This window comes from Trichomycterus rosablanca, chromosome 17, assembly GCF_030014385.1.
Source record: "Trichomycterus rosablanca isolate fTriRos1 chromosome 17, fTriRos1.hap1, whole genome shotgun sequence".
NCBI lineage: Eukaryota > Metazoa > Chordata > Actinopteri > Siluriformes > Trichomycteridae > Trichomycterus > Trichomycterus rosablanca.
In genome coordinates, this window is record NC_086004.1 from 3,018,419 (window position 1) to 3,035,522 (window position 17,104).

Here is a 17,104-nt window from a genome sequence, read left to right on the forward strand (position 1 = left end):
GAGATGGTAAAATTCTAAAAATGTATTATCTTATCAGACAATGCTCAGTTGTCTTCATCCCACATATATCGAATCACAGGAAAAAGGCTGCATTATAAAAGAGAGTGTTGGGTGGCGTTTACAGGGTGCGCATTACGACCGCTCTCATTCTAACTCTCGGCGTTCCTGTGTGTCTGGATTGGTAATTACCAGATTAGTTTCCAGGCATCAGGCATGAGAGCGGGCGTGCTTTGGTAGCTTGGTAAACTGTGATTAGTGTGAGCTCTTTTCCAGGATCTCCTGCCGTCACCTTCTGTTCTACACTGGTGTCATGATAAAATCTATCTTTCACATGTTAGCTCATATTGATACGAGGCCCCTCTGTCCATGTTAATGTTTACCTGCTTTAACACACCAGTAGGTCCTAAGCTAGCTTCATGTGCAGCCATGGCAGGTACGTACATGGAGCTGGGCGGTCAAGATAAAAAAAAAAAAAAGAGCTTGGAAGCATTTCTGGTAGTTGAATGTCTTTTGGCTTTGGCATTGCTGGTGTGGCATAAGTGGCATTGTCTTTCAGCACCTGCTTTGGTGGCAATAATACACTGATGTCTTACACTCACTGTCCATTTTATCAGCTCCACTTACCATATAGAAGCACTTTGTAGTTCTACAATTACTGACTGTAGTCCATCTGTTTATCTGCATGCTTTGTTAGCCTGCTTTCATTCTGTTCTTTACTGGTCAGGACCCCCACAGGACCACCACAGAGCAGGTATTATTTAGGTGGTGGGTCATTCTCAGCACTGCAGTGACACTGACATGGTGGTGGTGTGTTAGTGTGTGTTGTGCTGGTATGAGTGGATCAGACACAGCAGCGCTAGTAGTTTTTTTTGTTTGCAACCTTTCGCTAACTGGCGAGAGCCTAGCATGTGCCTCATCCAAAACTAATGTAGTTGCCACCCGCTTCTTTTCACCAAGAACAATGGCGGATCGTTATTGTTGGACACCCGGCGTGGGGGCTAGCGTGATAGACTGCTACGCCATTTGAGTGTCAAGACTCATTGATACCAGAGAAAGGCTATCGTATCTGGTATGGACCAATAGAAGGGTTTCTGTCCACTATCAAAAGCATCTACACACAGGCACACAGGCAGTGGAACTGGACATCGGAGCAATGGAAGACTTTTCAAAACGCCGCCAATGAGACGGACTGTTTGATATGACACAGTAAAAGCGACTCAGGATGTACAAACAGCGCTTAACGTCAACAAAGCTTAACGTGAACGAAGAATTTTATTAGTGGAGAGAACCTATGAGCAATAATACTTAAGAGAAGTTTAGTGCTCCTGTGTTTTAGTACAATAAACCTCATTAAGCTTTTATAAAAGCTGTAACACAAGTTTAGAAGTGAAACAGTGAGGAAAATCCAGCTTAACACAGATACATGTGGAGCTTTGATGGTTATTCCACACAAATGCAGATTCGTGTCGTAGTGCACAACCCAAGCGCTGAGCAAAGTGTGGTTTTGCCGCTTCTCATGAGAACGCATCCTAACTGGTATACTTCTGTCCCACTAAATGGAATTTAGGTTGCACTGCAGTGCTTTGCTGTTTGTGAAGATTGCTCCATTATGACCCAAAATTTCGTCTGTTTGTGGAATCTGTTGGTGCCGATCTTCCAGCTAAGTGCTTCCATGGCTAACAAGATGACCTCGATTCTACATTTCCACCTTCTCTTTGGTTTGTTTTCTTTCAGTTCCAGCTTTTTATATTTCTTTTTTGGATGTTCCCCTGGCTTGGGACCTTCGTGTCTATTGGCGTGGCAGTTTTGTGCTTCTTATCTGTTCTTATTGGTCGTGGGTGGTTTGCTGGTACTTGTTTATCTAACCTTTACATGAATAGTGCAGGTGCAGCATTGAGAACAGTGGGTTAAAGCTGCAAACAAGATATTATAGGTGGTGGGGTAGCAATCTGTGCTACTGTGTCCTCTCACCCTTCCCCCAGACACACACACACACACCCACACACACACATACACACACAGGTTCTCAAGGGTGGCGCAGGGCTAACAGTTCATCACAGCCTCTTTCCCAATTATTTCTGATAAAGCAGATTTACTGTTCACACTACTTGAATTTACACATCAATTAATTTTATTAGATTTTTTAATAATCTGTCATCAAGTGAGGGAAAATGAACCTGGAAGCATTTCTGGTATTTGAATGTCGTAACTCTTTCCAACCGTACTTATAATGAACACTTAATTATTGTCATTCTGTGATAGGCATGATGACAGCACTGGCATTTCTTTGGCATTGTTGGTGTGGCATGAGTGGCATCGTCTTTCAGCACCTGCTTTAGTGGCAATAAATACATGGATGAATATACTTATTTAAGAGTATTGTTAACCCATCATGTCTGCTCAGCTCGCCCACCTTGTGCTGGGCGGACGTATAAACAAAAGCCGCATTGTTTGCCACTATTCACTGCTGTCTATCACCTGGAGGCTCTGCACTGAAATCTTCACTTCATTCACGGTGTGCACAGCTGTGAATACACTTCTGTCTACCAGCGCTGGAACTGATTTGAAGGCATGTGTTCATTATCATGGGTATTTGAGTAGAAAAATGCTGCAAAGTAACATTTTTTTTACTGCTTTTATACAATAATCTGCCGATAATCTCACCTTTAATCAAACAGTAAACAAGTGTGAGTCTGAAGGACTGTGTAGAGAATCAATTTAACAAACAGTGGGACAGTGGTAGCCTATTGGGTAAAGCTTTGGGCTATCAACTGAAAGGTTGAGAGTTCGAATCCCAGCTCTGCCATGCAGCCACTGTTGGGCCCTTGAGCAAGGCCCTTAACCCTCTCGGCTCCAGGGGCGCTGTACGATGGCTGACCCTGCACTCTGACCCCAGCTTCCAAACAAGCTGGGATATGCAAAGAAAGAATTTCATTGTAATGTACATCTGTATATGTATATATGACAAATAAAGGCATTCTATCTGTCTGTCTGTCTGTCTGTCTGTCTGTCTGTCTAAACAGTTTAATAATCAGCTTCTGTAAATTACCGTGTACAAGAACAATGAAAGTATCAGTTGTAAATACTGATAAGGATTGTACAAATTATATTTATTTTGGTATCACCAAATATGTTGGTGTAAAATAAATATGTTACCATAAGAACACAGAAATTCTAGCAAATAAAACGTTTATTGTCTGTCGCTGTATCACAAGTATCACAAATTATTTAATATGAAGTGCACTAGAGAACCCTTTTTTCTGACACGTAAAAGATTTTATTGTTTGTTTTCGACCAATTAAAACAAGAAATATACTTATTATATTAGAAATATAAATACCACAAACAATCAGGCTTTACTTTAAAGAAAAAAGAATAGAAGAGAACGATACTGTCTCATCGATTTTCTGCTCACATGGCCTGTGATACATACTTAATTAATAAGTAGTCTTACTTACTATTCGCATTAATCTGTTAGTAACTGTTATCCAAATGCTATTTTTATTTAACGATCGCTCAAATGCTTTGTTTACTCACACAAGTAAAATAAAACATAAAAAGTGAAGTTAAAACATAAAACAAGAGCAGCTGATTGATACACCATGAGTCAAAACGGAACCTTTGCTCATAGCTCTGGCGAATGTTGATCAGTTTTCTTACAAAATTCTTTCACTGTAAAATCAGAATTAAATGTCCAACAAAGTGTTTATTTATTTTGCCCAGCACACCTTAACCAAGTAGCCACAATACCTTGTGAAATTATCATTTTCACAAACAGTTTTTTTTTTTTACATTAACGGTACATGACAACTTTAATTTGAACAATAAAATGTCAATTCATGACCAAATTCAAAGTTACAAACAATGTTTGTGTGAAAGAATTCAAAGGTACCAATGTCCCGTTTTATCTCACAGTGTAGAGTAGAATTCAAACTGTTGTAAAATACATATTCAGGCTTTTAGAAAACTGCTAAAAATCTCATGGAGGAGGATGACGACCACTGAGCAGGTTTACATGATGGCCAGAACAGAAAAGGGGCTACTGAACCACATTCATTTTCACGAGTTGAGCCCAGGTGGCGCAGCGGGAAATTCCGCTAGCACACCAGCGCCGAGATTCTGAACTCATCGGTTCAAAACTCGGCGTTGCCACCGGTCAGCTGGGTGCCATCTTGGCATAATTGCCAGTGCTATGGCGGGATGACAGACTATGTGGGCGAGGTCTTCAAATGCTGTGTAAGGACCCTGATTAGCAGATAGAGAGGAGCCGAGAGGAGCCTGTGCAGTTGTGCATTCTGCATAGGTGAAAAAGGGTTTTGCTAAGGGTTACGTGCAGGTCGAAGGAAGCATGAGCAGCAACATACCCTCCTCGACTGCAGTCAGGGATCCCCCAGCAGCAGAAGACTACACTAAATTAGGAGAAAATGGGAGAAAATGCTTAAGGCCAAGAATACGCTAGATTGACAACATCACAATGTGGATTTCACTATCAGGCGACACGAGACAGTGACCATTGGAGAAAGCTGACCCATCTGTGTAGCCAATCATGGCAAAGGCATAGTGGTGTGACAAAAAACATGCTTCAGAAATGCAGGGACATGCAAGGTCATTTACTTCCACACAGTCATTAAGTCCAGTATACCGGTGAGGTGCGATTTAATTATTGCTCAAAATGCCACAATGTCAGATAGATTGATGGTGTTCAATTAGTTTTGGGCTTGATGTGGGTCCGTGGGAACGTACTCAAGCACACACTCGTCTCTACCCACCAGACGTTTTGGCATGTGCAGCAGTTCATAGTGCCAGTCTAAATCTCTGCGAGAATCATCAGCGCCGTACGCAAACGTTGTGATATCGTAGCTGCGATATGATCACACTGTTTCCACAGAAATAAAGCAGCACACACACAACCGTGCAGGTAATATCTCCTCCACACTTCTGCTTCCAGTACCCAGCAGCCCCTGAGGCGTTGCACCTTCAGTGTGAAACAGATCGGCTGAGCTTTCTCTTCTCAGCGGCGTACACACCGCCAGATCTGAGATAAATGACTCCTTTGTGCTTTGTGCAAATGCCACCCCGGTTATTGTGTAAAGGTCTGGAGTCGAGTTTCATACAGTATAGGTGTGTCTGCTTTGTGTCTCGCTACCTTCCTTACTTTTCATTCTTTTCATTGTCTGAGAGGCAAGATGATTCCGTTCTGATATCTGTGGCACTGGTATGTGAAAGAATTAAGGATGTGGAAAAAACAAACTGAAAAAAAAGCATCTCCAAAATCGGTGGTCACAGATCAGAGACAGAATCAGAAATAATAACAGAACCGAGTAATAATAGTAGGAACAAAATAGAAAAGAGAATTAAATGCAACATGGCAGTTTAACTTGCATTCATTTTTTCATTCATTGTCAACATTGTTTAACATTGCTTTATCCTGGTCAGGGTCACAGTGGGTCAGTTTCATTGGGCGAAAGGTGGGAAACACCCTGGACAGGTTGTCAGTCCATCAAAGAGCACTTCCATAAAACTTTAGATTTTTTGGACTTTTCAGTGTTTGGGTTTGGTCTAGCGGTTAAGGTACTGGACTAGTAATCCAAAGGTTGCTGGTTCAAGCCCCGCCACTGTTGGGCCCTTGAGCAAGGCCCTTAACCCTCAATTGCTTAGACAGCATACTGTCACAGGACTGTAAGTCAAAGTGTTTGCTAAATGCTGAAAATATAAATGTGTTTGTGTTTGCATTTTCCTCCTGGTGCTCCGGTTTCCTCCCACAGCCCAATGACATGCAGTCAGGTTAACTGCATATACTAAAATCATAAAATGGGTGTGTGCCCTGTGATGGACTCTCGCCCTGTCCGGGGTGTTCTCTGCCTTTCGGCCAGTGAGTTGGACCCTTTGTGACCCGGGATAGGATGAAGCAGCGGTAAAACAGACAGTGAATGAATGAATGAAAGGGCAGTTGTAGCCTAATGGTTAAGGTACTGAACTAGTAATCAAAAAAGTCATTGGTTCAAGCCCCACCACCGCCAGGTTACCACTGTTGGGCCCTTGAGCAAGGCCCTTAAACCTCAATTGCTTAGACAATATACTGTCACAGTACTGTAAGTCGCTTTGGATAAAAAAGTGTCTGCTGAAAATGTAAATGGGCATATATAAGGTGTATGTTTTTATAATATATTTTAGTACTGGTGCTGTGAATTTGTCACCTGTAATAGCAATTTCAGCAGCCACCTAATCAACTGAAAAAAGGAACTGCTGCATTACCTACATATGATATTGCAGTTGAAAATGAACCCTTGTGATTTGAGGAGACGTTTACATTGCACTGATCTGCCGTCATCGAGTGGCAGAGTGAGCAAGCAAATGAGTCTTAATGGTTGCATTTGTTCAGCCAAGCTTAAGACCACGTTTTTCCTGTATCTGCATAGGTTTCCTCTAACCTCCCACGTACGGGCTTTACTGGCTTCACTTAACGAAGTTACTGCAAATGAGAAAGTGTGTGATGCTCTGAAACAGGGTGTGTTTCAGCCTCGAGTCCAGTGTTTCCAGAATGAGCTCTGGATTGATCACAGCCCTGATTAGGATGAAGCCGTTACAGAAAATCAGGACTTGATAAATAAATTAGTTATTAAAGTAATTTGTGAGTATATATGACTGTTCGGTGCTAGATGATGTATGGCTCATATCATCTGCTGTGCATTAGGGGTGTGATATATATTCGTTTCACACACCAGTCTCTGTCAGAGCATTTAAAAACCACTACAGATGTGTGAGTGTTTGTGTGTGAATATGTATATGTGTAGTATGTGATATACATTTATCACTGAATGAAACACAGATCTACAGCAGTTCTCAATCCAAAGGCTCATATTTGTAGTGGAGCTACAATACACCGATCAGCCATAACATTAAAACCACCTCCTTGTTTCTACTGTCCATTTTATCAGCTCCACTTACCATATAGAAGCACTTTGTAGGTTTACAATTACTGACTGTAGTCCATCTGTTTCTCTTCATACTTTTTTAACATGCTTTTACCCTGTTCTTCAATGGTCAGGACCCCCACAGAGCAGGTATTATTTAGGTGGTGGATTATTCTCAGCACTGCAGTGTGTTGTGCTGGTATGAGTGGATCAGACACAGCAGTGCTGATGGAGTTTTAAATACCGTGTCCACTCACTGTCCACTCTATTAGACACTCCTACCTAGTTGGTCCACCTTGTAGATGTAAAGTCAGAGACGATCGCTCATCTATTGCTGCTGTTTGAGTTGCTCATCTTCTAGACCTTCATCAGTGGTCAGAGGATACTGCCCACGGGGCGCTGTTGGCTGGATATTTTTAGTTGGTGAACTATTCTCAGTCCAGCAGTGACAGTGAGGTGTTTAAAAACTCCAGCAGTGCTGCTGTGTCTGATCCACTCATACCAGCACAACACATACTAACACACCACCACCATGTCAGTGTCACTGCAGTGCTGAGAATGATCCACCACCTAAATAATACCTGCTCTGTGGTGGTCCTGTGGGGGTCCTGACCATTGAAGAACAGCATGAAAGGGGGCTAACAAAGCATGCAGAGAAACAGATGGACTACAGTCAGTAATTGTAGAACTACAAAGTGCTTCTATATGGTAAGTGGAGCTGATAAAATGGACAGTGAGTGTAGAAACAAGGAGGTGGTTTTACTGTTATGGTTGATCAGTGTATTTACTGCAAACCCATGACCAGCTATGGAAACAGACCTTTAAAATAAAGTTTTTTCCCCTCATTCATCTGCACTGTGTAGTTAAATGGTTCGTTTCCACAGAGCTAAACACTGTTGTGAAGCGTTCATCAGAATGAAACCCGTCGTGCCAAGTTTATAACTTTTTATTTCCTTTAAAATCAAAAAGTAGCCAGAACGTTGGTGTTCGGTTTGGTCTGGTTTGCTGCAGACTTAAATCCACGTTGTTTATTTTAACAGCTGCTTTTCAGGTTAAACTTAAAACAGACTCTGTTCAAACCCGCTGACTAAATTCAGCACTCAGTACTAAGGTACAGCACTACAGACACTGCTGGTGATGCTTTAATCAGACATGCTAGACTAGGGGAGACTGACAGACTAGGGTAGTATGCATTTTAAGAGGGATACATTGCTTGTGTTTTGATGCGACAGCTCACTTCTGCAGCAAGTACATTTCATTTATTCATTAAAGATTCACTCACTGATATTGTATAAAGGGCCACGATCTCATTACTGTGCTTAATCACTTAATTGTCAGATGTTTTAATGATTTTACATGGATAAATAACTCATTCATTTGTGAGGTCTATCTGTATGTTAAACACTGTCTATAGATGTCTGTAAAACATAGAATAAATCTGGGTATGATCCCATGATTGAAAGCAAACACTGCATTAGAGCCACAACCTAGGTTAGACCAGCCTTCTAAACTTCGAAACTCAAGGGGCATTAGAGTGGCTAATGCAACAGCAAGTCACTTTAACTGAGTTGCACAAGTCAGTGGATTTGATACAGAAAATGTCAGTCAACCAAATCCATAGTGATGAAAGAATGAAGTCTGTACTAGGACCAAGCAGTGCCTAATGGGTAATATGCACAGATAAAATGTAGAAGAAATGGATTTGCTGAGCTGATGCATGTACATGTTATATAAATGTGGTTTATGTAGCCAGTGTGATTTGTTATAGTGTGTTTAATTAAGTAAATGTGTGAACAGGGTGGCACAGTTGGTAGTGGCCTCACAGCAGAAAGGGTCTGGGTTTGATTCTGTGTGGAGTTTGCATGTTCTCCCTTTCCACCAGGAGCTCCAGTTTCCTCCCACAGTCCAATGTCAGACAGTCAGGTTAATTAAAGATACAAAAAAATGCCCTACGTCTATGTGTGTGTGTGTGTGTGTGTGTGTGTGTGTGTGTGTGAGTGTGTGTGTGTGTGTGTGTGTGTGTTTCCTGCCTTTCACCCAATGAATAAGACGTGCCGCTACGTTGACCAGGATAAAGACAATGAATAAATGAATAAATGGATTAGTGAACACACACACTTCCATTAGATGATGAAGATATAAGCACAGTGATACAATATTAAATATATAAGCTCGATTTGAGTCGATTTAAGTTCTATTGATTTGGTAATTCCTTCATTTGCTCTCACTGTGTAACACTCAAGTCTGCATCACATGAAAAATGGGATCCTTGTTCAGAAATATGATTATCTTCTCTCTCTTTCTCTCTCCCAGCCCTGTGGACTCTATTTCTGTTTCCATCTTCCTTTTTCTTCTGGTCTTCTGACTTTCTCTCTTCACTTTCTCTCCTTCTCCGTCTTGGATTCCACCTGATTTTCCCTCCCATCTACTTACTCCTGTAGTTCTCATTTTCTCGTCCTCATTCTCCACCACTGACTGCTTTTCTCTCTCTCTTTCTTTTTGGTACATACAAATGACTTGCCATTTTATTTCTTCTCAATTGCCATCTTGCTTTCTGTCCTGCTGTCTTCCTTCCTTCCTTCCTTCCTTCCTTCCTTCCTTCCTTCCTTCCTTCCTTCCTTCCCTGTAAATATTGACTCAACAGTCTTAACAATCTGTTTATTCACCCATCATAAGGGTCAGAAATACCTGCTGACATTCATTCATTCATTTATTCACCACCGATTTATCCTATTTGGGGTCATGGGTACAATTCACTGGGCATAAAGCAGGAAACACCTCAGGCAGGGCACCAGTCCATCACAGGGCAAACACACACACACACACACACACACATACACCTAGAAGGACTCAAATTAACCTGACTGCATGTCTTTGGAGAACATGCAAACTCTACACAGAAACAACCTGAACCAGCTGGGAATCAAACCCAGGACCTTCTTGCTGTGAGGCGACAGTGCTACCCACTGAGCCACCGTGTCACCCACCTGTATCTGGGGTCACTCTAGAAAGGGTCAAATCTCAGACTGAAATAAGATTGAGAGGATCTTTTCTGCTGATAATCATATTGCAGAGTCATTTTTGACCCTTAAGAAAACAGAGAGGTTAAACTGAGCTGGTTTTGAGCTTGACTTTGATTGGTAACTGGTCTAATGCCACAGGTTCTGGTAGTCTGGTCTTTTTTACCTGCTCAAGTTTGGCACCAGACTGGTACTTGGGGCAGTGGCAGTGTTTCATAGAACATCAACATACAGAAGGAGGAGGAATAGAGTAACATGACAATTTACAAAAATCCCACAGTCATCATTCAATGTGAATTTAATGTCATTAATTTATGTCTCTCTCTCTCTCTCTCTGCAGTCCGGTTTTCTCCCTCATTAGAGGCATCAACGGGCGTTATGAACTCCTCCTCTCTCCTGCTGTTGTTCTCTCTACTCTTCCTGCTGCACCACCTACTACACACCTCCTAAAACCTCTGTACCAGCATCTCGCACAGGAGGAGACAGTTTGAGGACTGAAATATGTACTTGCACTCGGAAAGAAAGGCTTTGTTCACAAGGGATTCTTGGCATCCATAAAAACTCACTGACTTGCACTGCTGGTTTGTTGTTTCCCAATTCTAAGGTAATAATTTAACACTAGCATAGACAACCCAATAAACATCAAGCGCATCCGTAAGTTTTATGTCAAATTTATTGACTGAGAAATGACGTGGAATAGTTACATTCACTTAAATACCAAAAGCACTTTAGAGGTTAGAAAGTATATATTTCTATAAAGAAGGTCAGTGTTGAATTTCTGCTGAGTCAGATGTAAACACGGCACAGATCGTCACTACTCAGCTACACATTCAAATTACAATTAATCAATGACTTACCAGTTTATTGGTTGATCATAAGCAGCCCTAATGTTTAGTGTTTGGTATGGTATGTACTAGTATGCGGTTTAAGACACAAACAAAGATCATAATTTGAGAACTGAATGTGGTTATTGTTGTGTTTGAGTCTGCTAAAACATGCATTAAATGCACATAAAGCTAGCTTTTGGGTTTTGTTTTAAATCTCGCCCTTAGATGTAAATGTTTGAAGCACCGGTCACCACATCTGGCAAATGTTATTACCAGAATACACAAGGTTCTTTAATGGATGCCGAAAACATTCTTGTGAGTGCAGCCTTACACAGTCTACATGATTATCTTTACCAGACAGTGCTATCATTGCTAGCTGCTGAGCCTGTTAATTTAAAAAAGTACCTTATTTCTCACAGAGTTCTGAATTCTTGATCATCATTGTGTTCTGAAGTTTTGCACACAGTTTCGCTTTTTCTTTGTAGGGTTTTAAGTGTTTATTGTTAGCGTATCTAGTGCAATATATGTTTGGAAAATGCATTTGTGTTTCTAATTTTTGCCTGAATTCACAATTTGAGGGACTTCTTGGAGGTTTTTTGTCCTGAATTTCTCCCCCTTTCGAGCACCACAGGATACACCAGAATTAGAGCAAATGTTGGGTAGGATCAATGATTATGACACTATATTAATGCTAATCAAGGTTCTCATACATTTCCTTACTCACTATTCTCATTCTCATTACTGTAACAAACATCATCAGCACATTTACTGTACCTGTTCCACTTCATTTAATTAAATACAGGTAATGTAACAATGCAAAACTTTAGGCTTTGTATGAATTAGCCACTGTTTTAAATCTGAATAATTATTTAAATTACTTTGAAAAGAAGAATCGTGACTTTCAGAGCAAATATCCACTTTCTTTACTAACAGCTTCTTTTATTACTGGCAAATAGTCATACCATCTGATCACAGCTCTAACCCAATTGGAGGCATCATAGTATGATGTGTATATGACCACTTGAATAATACGATAACTGCTGAAATCCTTTAATCAGATTATTAGTGCTCTTGTAATGCACTTCGATTCACCCTCGTTGACTTCACCCTACCCTACTGAAATGCATCTCCAGTATTAGAGGAACGGTTGTGTAGCAGTGAGTCAGTTCCTCCAAACAGTACTGAAAGAGAAACTAAATCTTAAAAACCAAGTGTTGGATTAAGGTTTGTACCAGTGCTTAAGTAAACTGTGCCAGAGTATATTAAACTATACAGGTACAATTCATAAATAATGCAGTCGATCAGCCAGGTCATGTTGGTGACAGGTTCGATTCTTTAGATTTGCGCTGGATCTAGAAAAATAATGTTGCTGAGTGTTGATACCTACAGCTTCCAGTTTGGCATCATTCATGACTTCATGCTGACGTTATTACAGAACTTCTATTACAGCAGCATCTCACTGCCAAAATATAAAAAAACATGCAGATAATTAAGAAAACATATTCAAGTAATTATTAAATTGATAAAAATGCTACATTTGTATTTAAAAATCAGTTTTACCCCCAATGTAATGTTGAGGTTTCACAAATTATTGAAATACATCTATTTATTAACATCGGTGTTTATTACCATAAATATCGACAAAATTGAAACATCTTCATACAGCTGAGGTCTTTGAAGCACTACAATGTCCACATGTCCACAGCTTCTGTATGCTTCTCCTGGTGAAGGTCGTAATGGCCCAGACTCCTCTATTCGTGCACTAGCACAGCAATATAAACATCTTTCTCAGTTGTCTAGTCACATGGAGAAGGTTGTGTAAACTAATGTGATTCATGGTTTGTATTTACTTTGTTATTTCAAGGTACAATATTGGAGTTTGATAGCAAAAACAGACCCACCACTGATTTGCATTGAAAGAGTAATAATATAAACTTATTCTGCCATTTAAATGAACTTTGAGGTGCATGTTTGGTAATTTAGGCAGTTTGCGTAATACTAAACTGAAGACTATAAGTATGATTGTTAGCATCATAACTCCTGTGTTGGAGTGTGGGGGGGGGGGGTGTTTCTTTAATAACTGCTGCTTTTACATTGAGTAAATCATGTGAAATGTGTGATTTGTGTGGATGAATGTATGGATGTATTTCATGAAGTGCACACAGGTGATTATTTTAGGTTTTTTTCATTTATTGTATGTAGTATTTCTAACATATTAATTAACATAAGTAACATGTACACAATGAAGTACACCTGTCTGGGTTATCATGTTGTAAGTGAATAACCAATTTAGTTGAAATAAAAACAATTAATTTAACTCAGAATACTGGAGCTAAATATTTTAAATAAAATGTACATAGATGAAACTATGTTGGTAATATGGTCGGCATTTCATTTTACTCAAATCTGCAGCCTTGGGTTTTACCAGCACTGTTGGCATCATGGCTAAATCCTGGCTCTGATATGTTGAGCATAGTGTGTCAAAAGATGCTCACATGTAAATCACACAATAAAAATTCTATTAAATTTCAGGAAACTTCCTCTTTTTTTTTTTATTCTTCTTGATTTTTATTAATTGTCTTGTTGATCCTTAATGGTATATAATGATTAGGACCACTGTGTATATGTCACATCAAAAACAACTCTACTAGAAGAGAATGAAATACACACAAACAATTGTTTGTTTGTTTATTAGGATTTTAACGTCATGTTTTACACTTTTGGTTACATTCATGACAGGAACGGTAGTTACTCATTACACAAAGTTCATCAGTTCACAAGTTTATATCGAACACAGTCATGGACAATTTTGTATCTCCAATTCACCTCACTTGCATGTCTTTGGACTGTGGGAGGAAACCGGAACACCCAGAGTAAACCCACAAGGACACAGGGAGAACATGCAAACTCCACACAGAAAGGACCTGGACCGTCCCACCTGGGGATCGAACCCAGGACCTTCCTGCTGTGAGGCGACAGTATAAAACTTCCTTTAATTTTTTAAATATTTTAGCTTTGAAAATAGATACTTTCCTCTAACATTACACATATGTTGTACGGTATGATTTCAGATCATAAAACAAATCATGATATTACACCTTCCATAATAAAACATTTCAGAAACAAAGTTGTATAACATGAATATCACTCTTGTGACAGTTTTGCCCTGTTAGTTACTGAATAAACCAATACTAAATTCAACTCGTAATCCTGTTTAATTAAACACAACCTAGCTTGGTTTTAACACCCTTATATAAACCAAATATAAACTCAATTATCTTAAATATTACTATCAAAGTCAAACAAAGGCCTTACAGTTTCTTTAAGAAAAAGTTGATTTGCTGTTAATATGAAAATTATGTATTGCACTTGTATCACACTCTATTTCAACCATATACTAAAGAAATTTTTGTGGTGAATATAAGAGCTCAAGTGACGTGTAATTGTGTCACGCTGTAGAACAATGTTCCAAAATACAAAAGCATTTTCACGTCAAAATGAGAAACACAATTAAGGTTTCTGACTGGTCACATCAAAGTCCTGACTGGAACCCAACAAAGATGCTGTGGTGAGACCATAAACAAAAAAACTCATGTCTGGGAACCAAGCGGTGCGTCTGATTTAAAGCATTTCAGTAAAGAGGAATAGGAAACATTTCCCTCCAGCATTGCTAAAGACTGTTATCAAAATAATTCTTAAGTGGGCACAAAATCTAAATAATCAGAACCACAAACCCAAATATACTAATAATTTTATCAATCATATCATTTCATTCAAAACAATATTCATTCATCTAAAGTCTCCAGATAGAACTTAGCTGTGAATTATCTTGGATTTACTTCAGGTATTATGTAAATAAAGCAATAAGTCTTTAATTAACACATTTAAGACACTTTCCTTTAAGCTGTCCTTATATAGTACGAGCTCATTCGTGGTTTATTGTGGTTTACTCTTTATCAATTTCACACACCTTGTACATCCGAGAGGCTGGCGGATTAATGCAGCGTGTAGCACCTGGCATGCAATGAATTATGTCGATTGTGTAATTAAGCGTGTAATTTTACAGAGACTGGTGCTCATTAAAACGGACGTCTGTATTTTCTGTTATTCACCCACGGGGAGCTGAATCTTCCTGGTGCTAAATGATTAGAAAAACACTATCTGTAAATAAGTTACTGCTGGGCTAGATTTTCAACATTAATTCATTCATTTTCTTGGCTATCCCAGCTTTTCAATGGGCGCAAGTCACACAGTAACACCCTGGATGGGGCGCCAGTCCATCGCAGGGCAGACACACACACGCACGCACGCACGCACACACACACACGCACACGCACACGCACACACACACACACACACACACACAGGGCAATTTTGTATCTCCAATTAACCTGACTGCATGTTTTTGGACTGTGGGAGGAAACTGGAGCTCCTGGAGGAAATCCACGCAGAAAGGACCCGGACCGCTCCGCCTGGGGATCGAACCCAGGACCTTCTTACTGTGAGGCGACAATGCTAACCACCGAGCCACCCGTGCCGCCCTAGATTTTCAACATGTATAGTTTAAATGATTTTTACTGTAATATAATCAAGACACCTAGTGCAAGATTAAATTCAGTTATTTATTTATTAACAGTTATTAGATTGGTGTAATAAATCCATTTGCAGTCCAGCTTTATCCGAGTCTCATTTCTTATCAATTTGAGTTCAGCCATCAGGTGGCAAATGAAATTCTAACAATGTTTGGTATTGAACTAATAAGATTTATCATCTTTATCCTTATTTTAGTCAAAATATCTTCTATAGATGTCAAATTTTGTTAGAGCAGATAGCTAGCCAGCACGTGTCATATTCTGCATATTATATTTTAAGTTTATGAAAAAAATGGCAGATTTATTGTGATTTTTGCACTTAAACATAAACATTTAGTCAAAAAGAATAAAATACAGGCATCTAGATCATGATGCACAGCGAGCTCATTAGCATGGCGCTAAACGACTGTGCCAACAGTCAGCTAGTGATCATGATGCTCCACATTTAGCATTTCTTTCTGTGGTCCTAGTGCTGCTAGCAAAGCCAAAATCTATCAGAGACTCTGCAGTAAAGCAGAGAGGAGCCAGAGGGCACACTACCACAGTGAGATGCCTTTCATTAAACCCTACACGAGGTTGCCAAATAGGTTTAAGTCCCATTGCTACTGAAATACGTTTTTATACACCATCAGCTATAACATTAAAACCACCTCCTTGTTTCCACAATCACTGTCTATTTTACCAGCTCCACTTACCATACAGAAGCACTTTATAGTTCTACAATTACTGACTGTAGTCCATCTGTTTCTCTACATACTTCAATGGTCAGGACCCCCACAGAACAGGTATTATTTAGGTGGTGGATCATTCTCAGCACTGCAGTGACACTGACATGGTGGTGGTGTGTTAGTGTGTGTTGTGCTGGTATGAGTGGATCAGACACAGCAGCGCTGATGGAGTTTTTAATTACCGTGTCCACTCACTGTCCACTCTATTAGACACTCCTACCTAGTTGGTCCACCTTGTAGATGTAAAGTCAGAGACAATCGCTCATCTATTGCTGCTGTTTGAGTCGGTCATCTTCTAGACCTTCATCAGTGGTCACAGGACGCTGCCCACGGGGCGCTGTTGGCTGGATATATTTTTGGTTGGTGGACTATTCTCAGTCCAGCAGTGACAGTGAGGTGTTTAAAAACTCCAGCAGCATTGCTGTGTCTGATCCACTCATACCAGCACAACACACACTAACACACCACCACTATGTCAGTGTCACTGCAGTGCTGAGAATGATCCACCACCTAAATAATACCTGCTCTGTGGTGGTCCTGACTATTGAAGAACAGCATAAAAGGGGGCTAACAAAGCATGCAGAGAAACAGATGGACTACAGTCAGTAATTGTAGAACTACAAAGTGCTTCTATATGGTAAGTGGAGCTGATAAAATGGACAGTATGTGTAGAAACCAGGAGATGGTTTTAATATTATGGCTGATCGGTGTATGACTGATCTGACTGTCTATAAACATTGCTTGGCATCAATGCCTTGTTAGAAAACTCCAGATTGTGCTAAACTGGTGCTGCATTATCTGTATTTAAACATAATTGGCTCCGTTGCATGATCAAATCATCAGGACCAACAGATTTTAATGAGATTTTGAGCTTTCTTACAAGAAGAAGAACCCCCTGCAGTGACTAATTTCACCAGCCTGTGCCCGTAGATGAATTACCTCAATAGAATGTAATTATAAAGACATCCTTAACATGTGAAGCAAAATTAAAACCTCCTCTTATGTATTGTAATCCAGCCCAAC

General features: G+C 39.9%; 1 protein-coding gene across 1 annotated transcript in view; it reads left to right on the forward strand.

Moving 5' to 3' along the window:
- gpc5b (glypican 5b) overlaps positions 1-13,297 on the forward strand; it is a 50,089-nt gene extending 36,792 nt beyond the window's left edge. The window contains exon 9 of the mRNA XM_063012735.1: positions 10,275-13,297. Within this exon, the coding sequence (XP_062868805.1) occupies positions 10,275-10,384 (110 nt within the window). The 3' untranslated portion in view covers positions 10,385-13,297. The remainder of the gene's footprint in view (positions 1-10,274) is intronic.
- Positions 13,298-17,104: the final 3,807 nt, after the last annotated feature.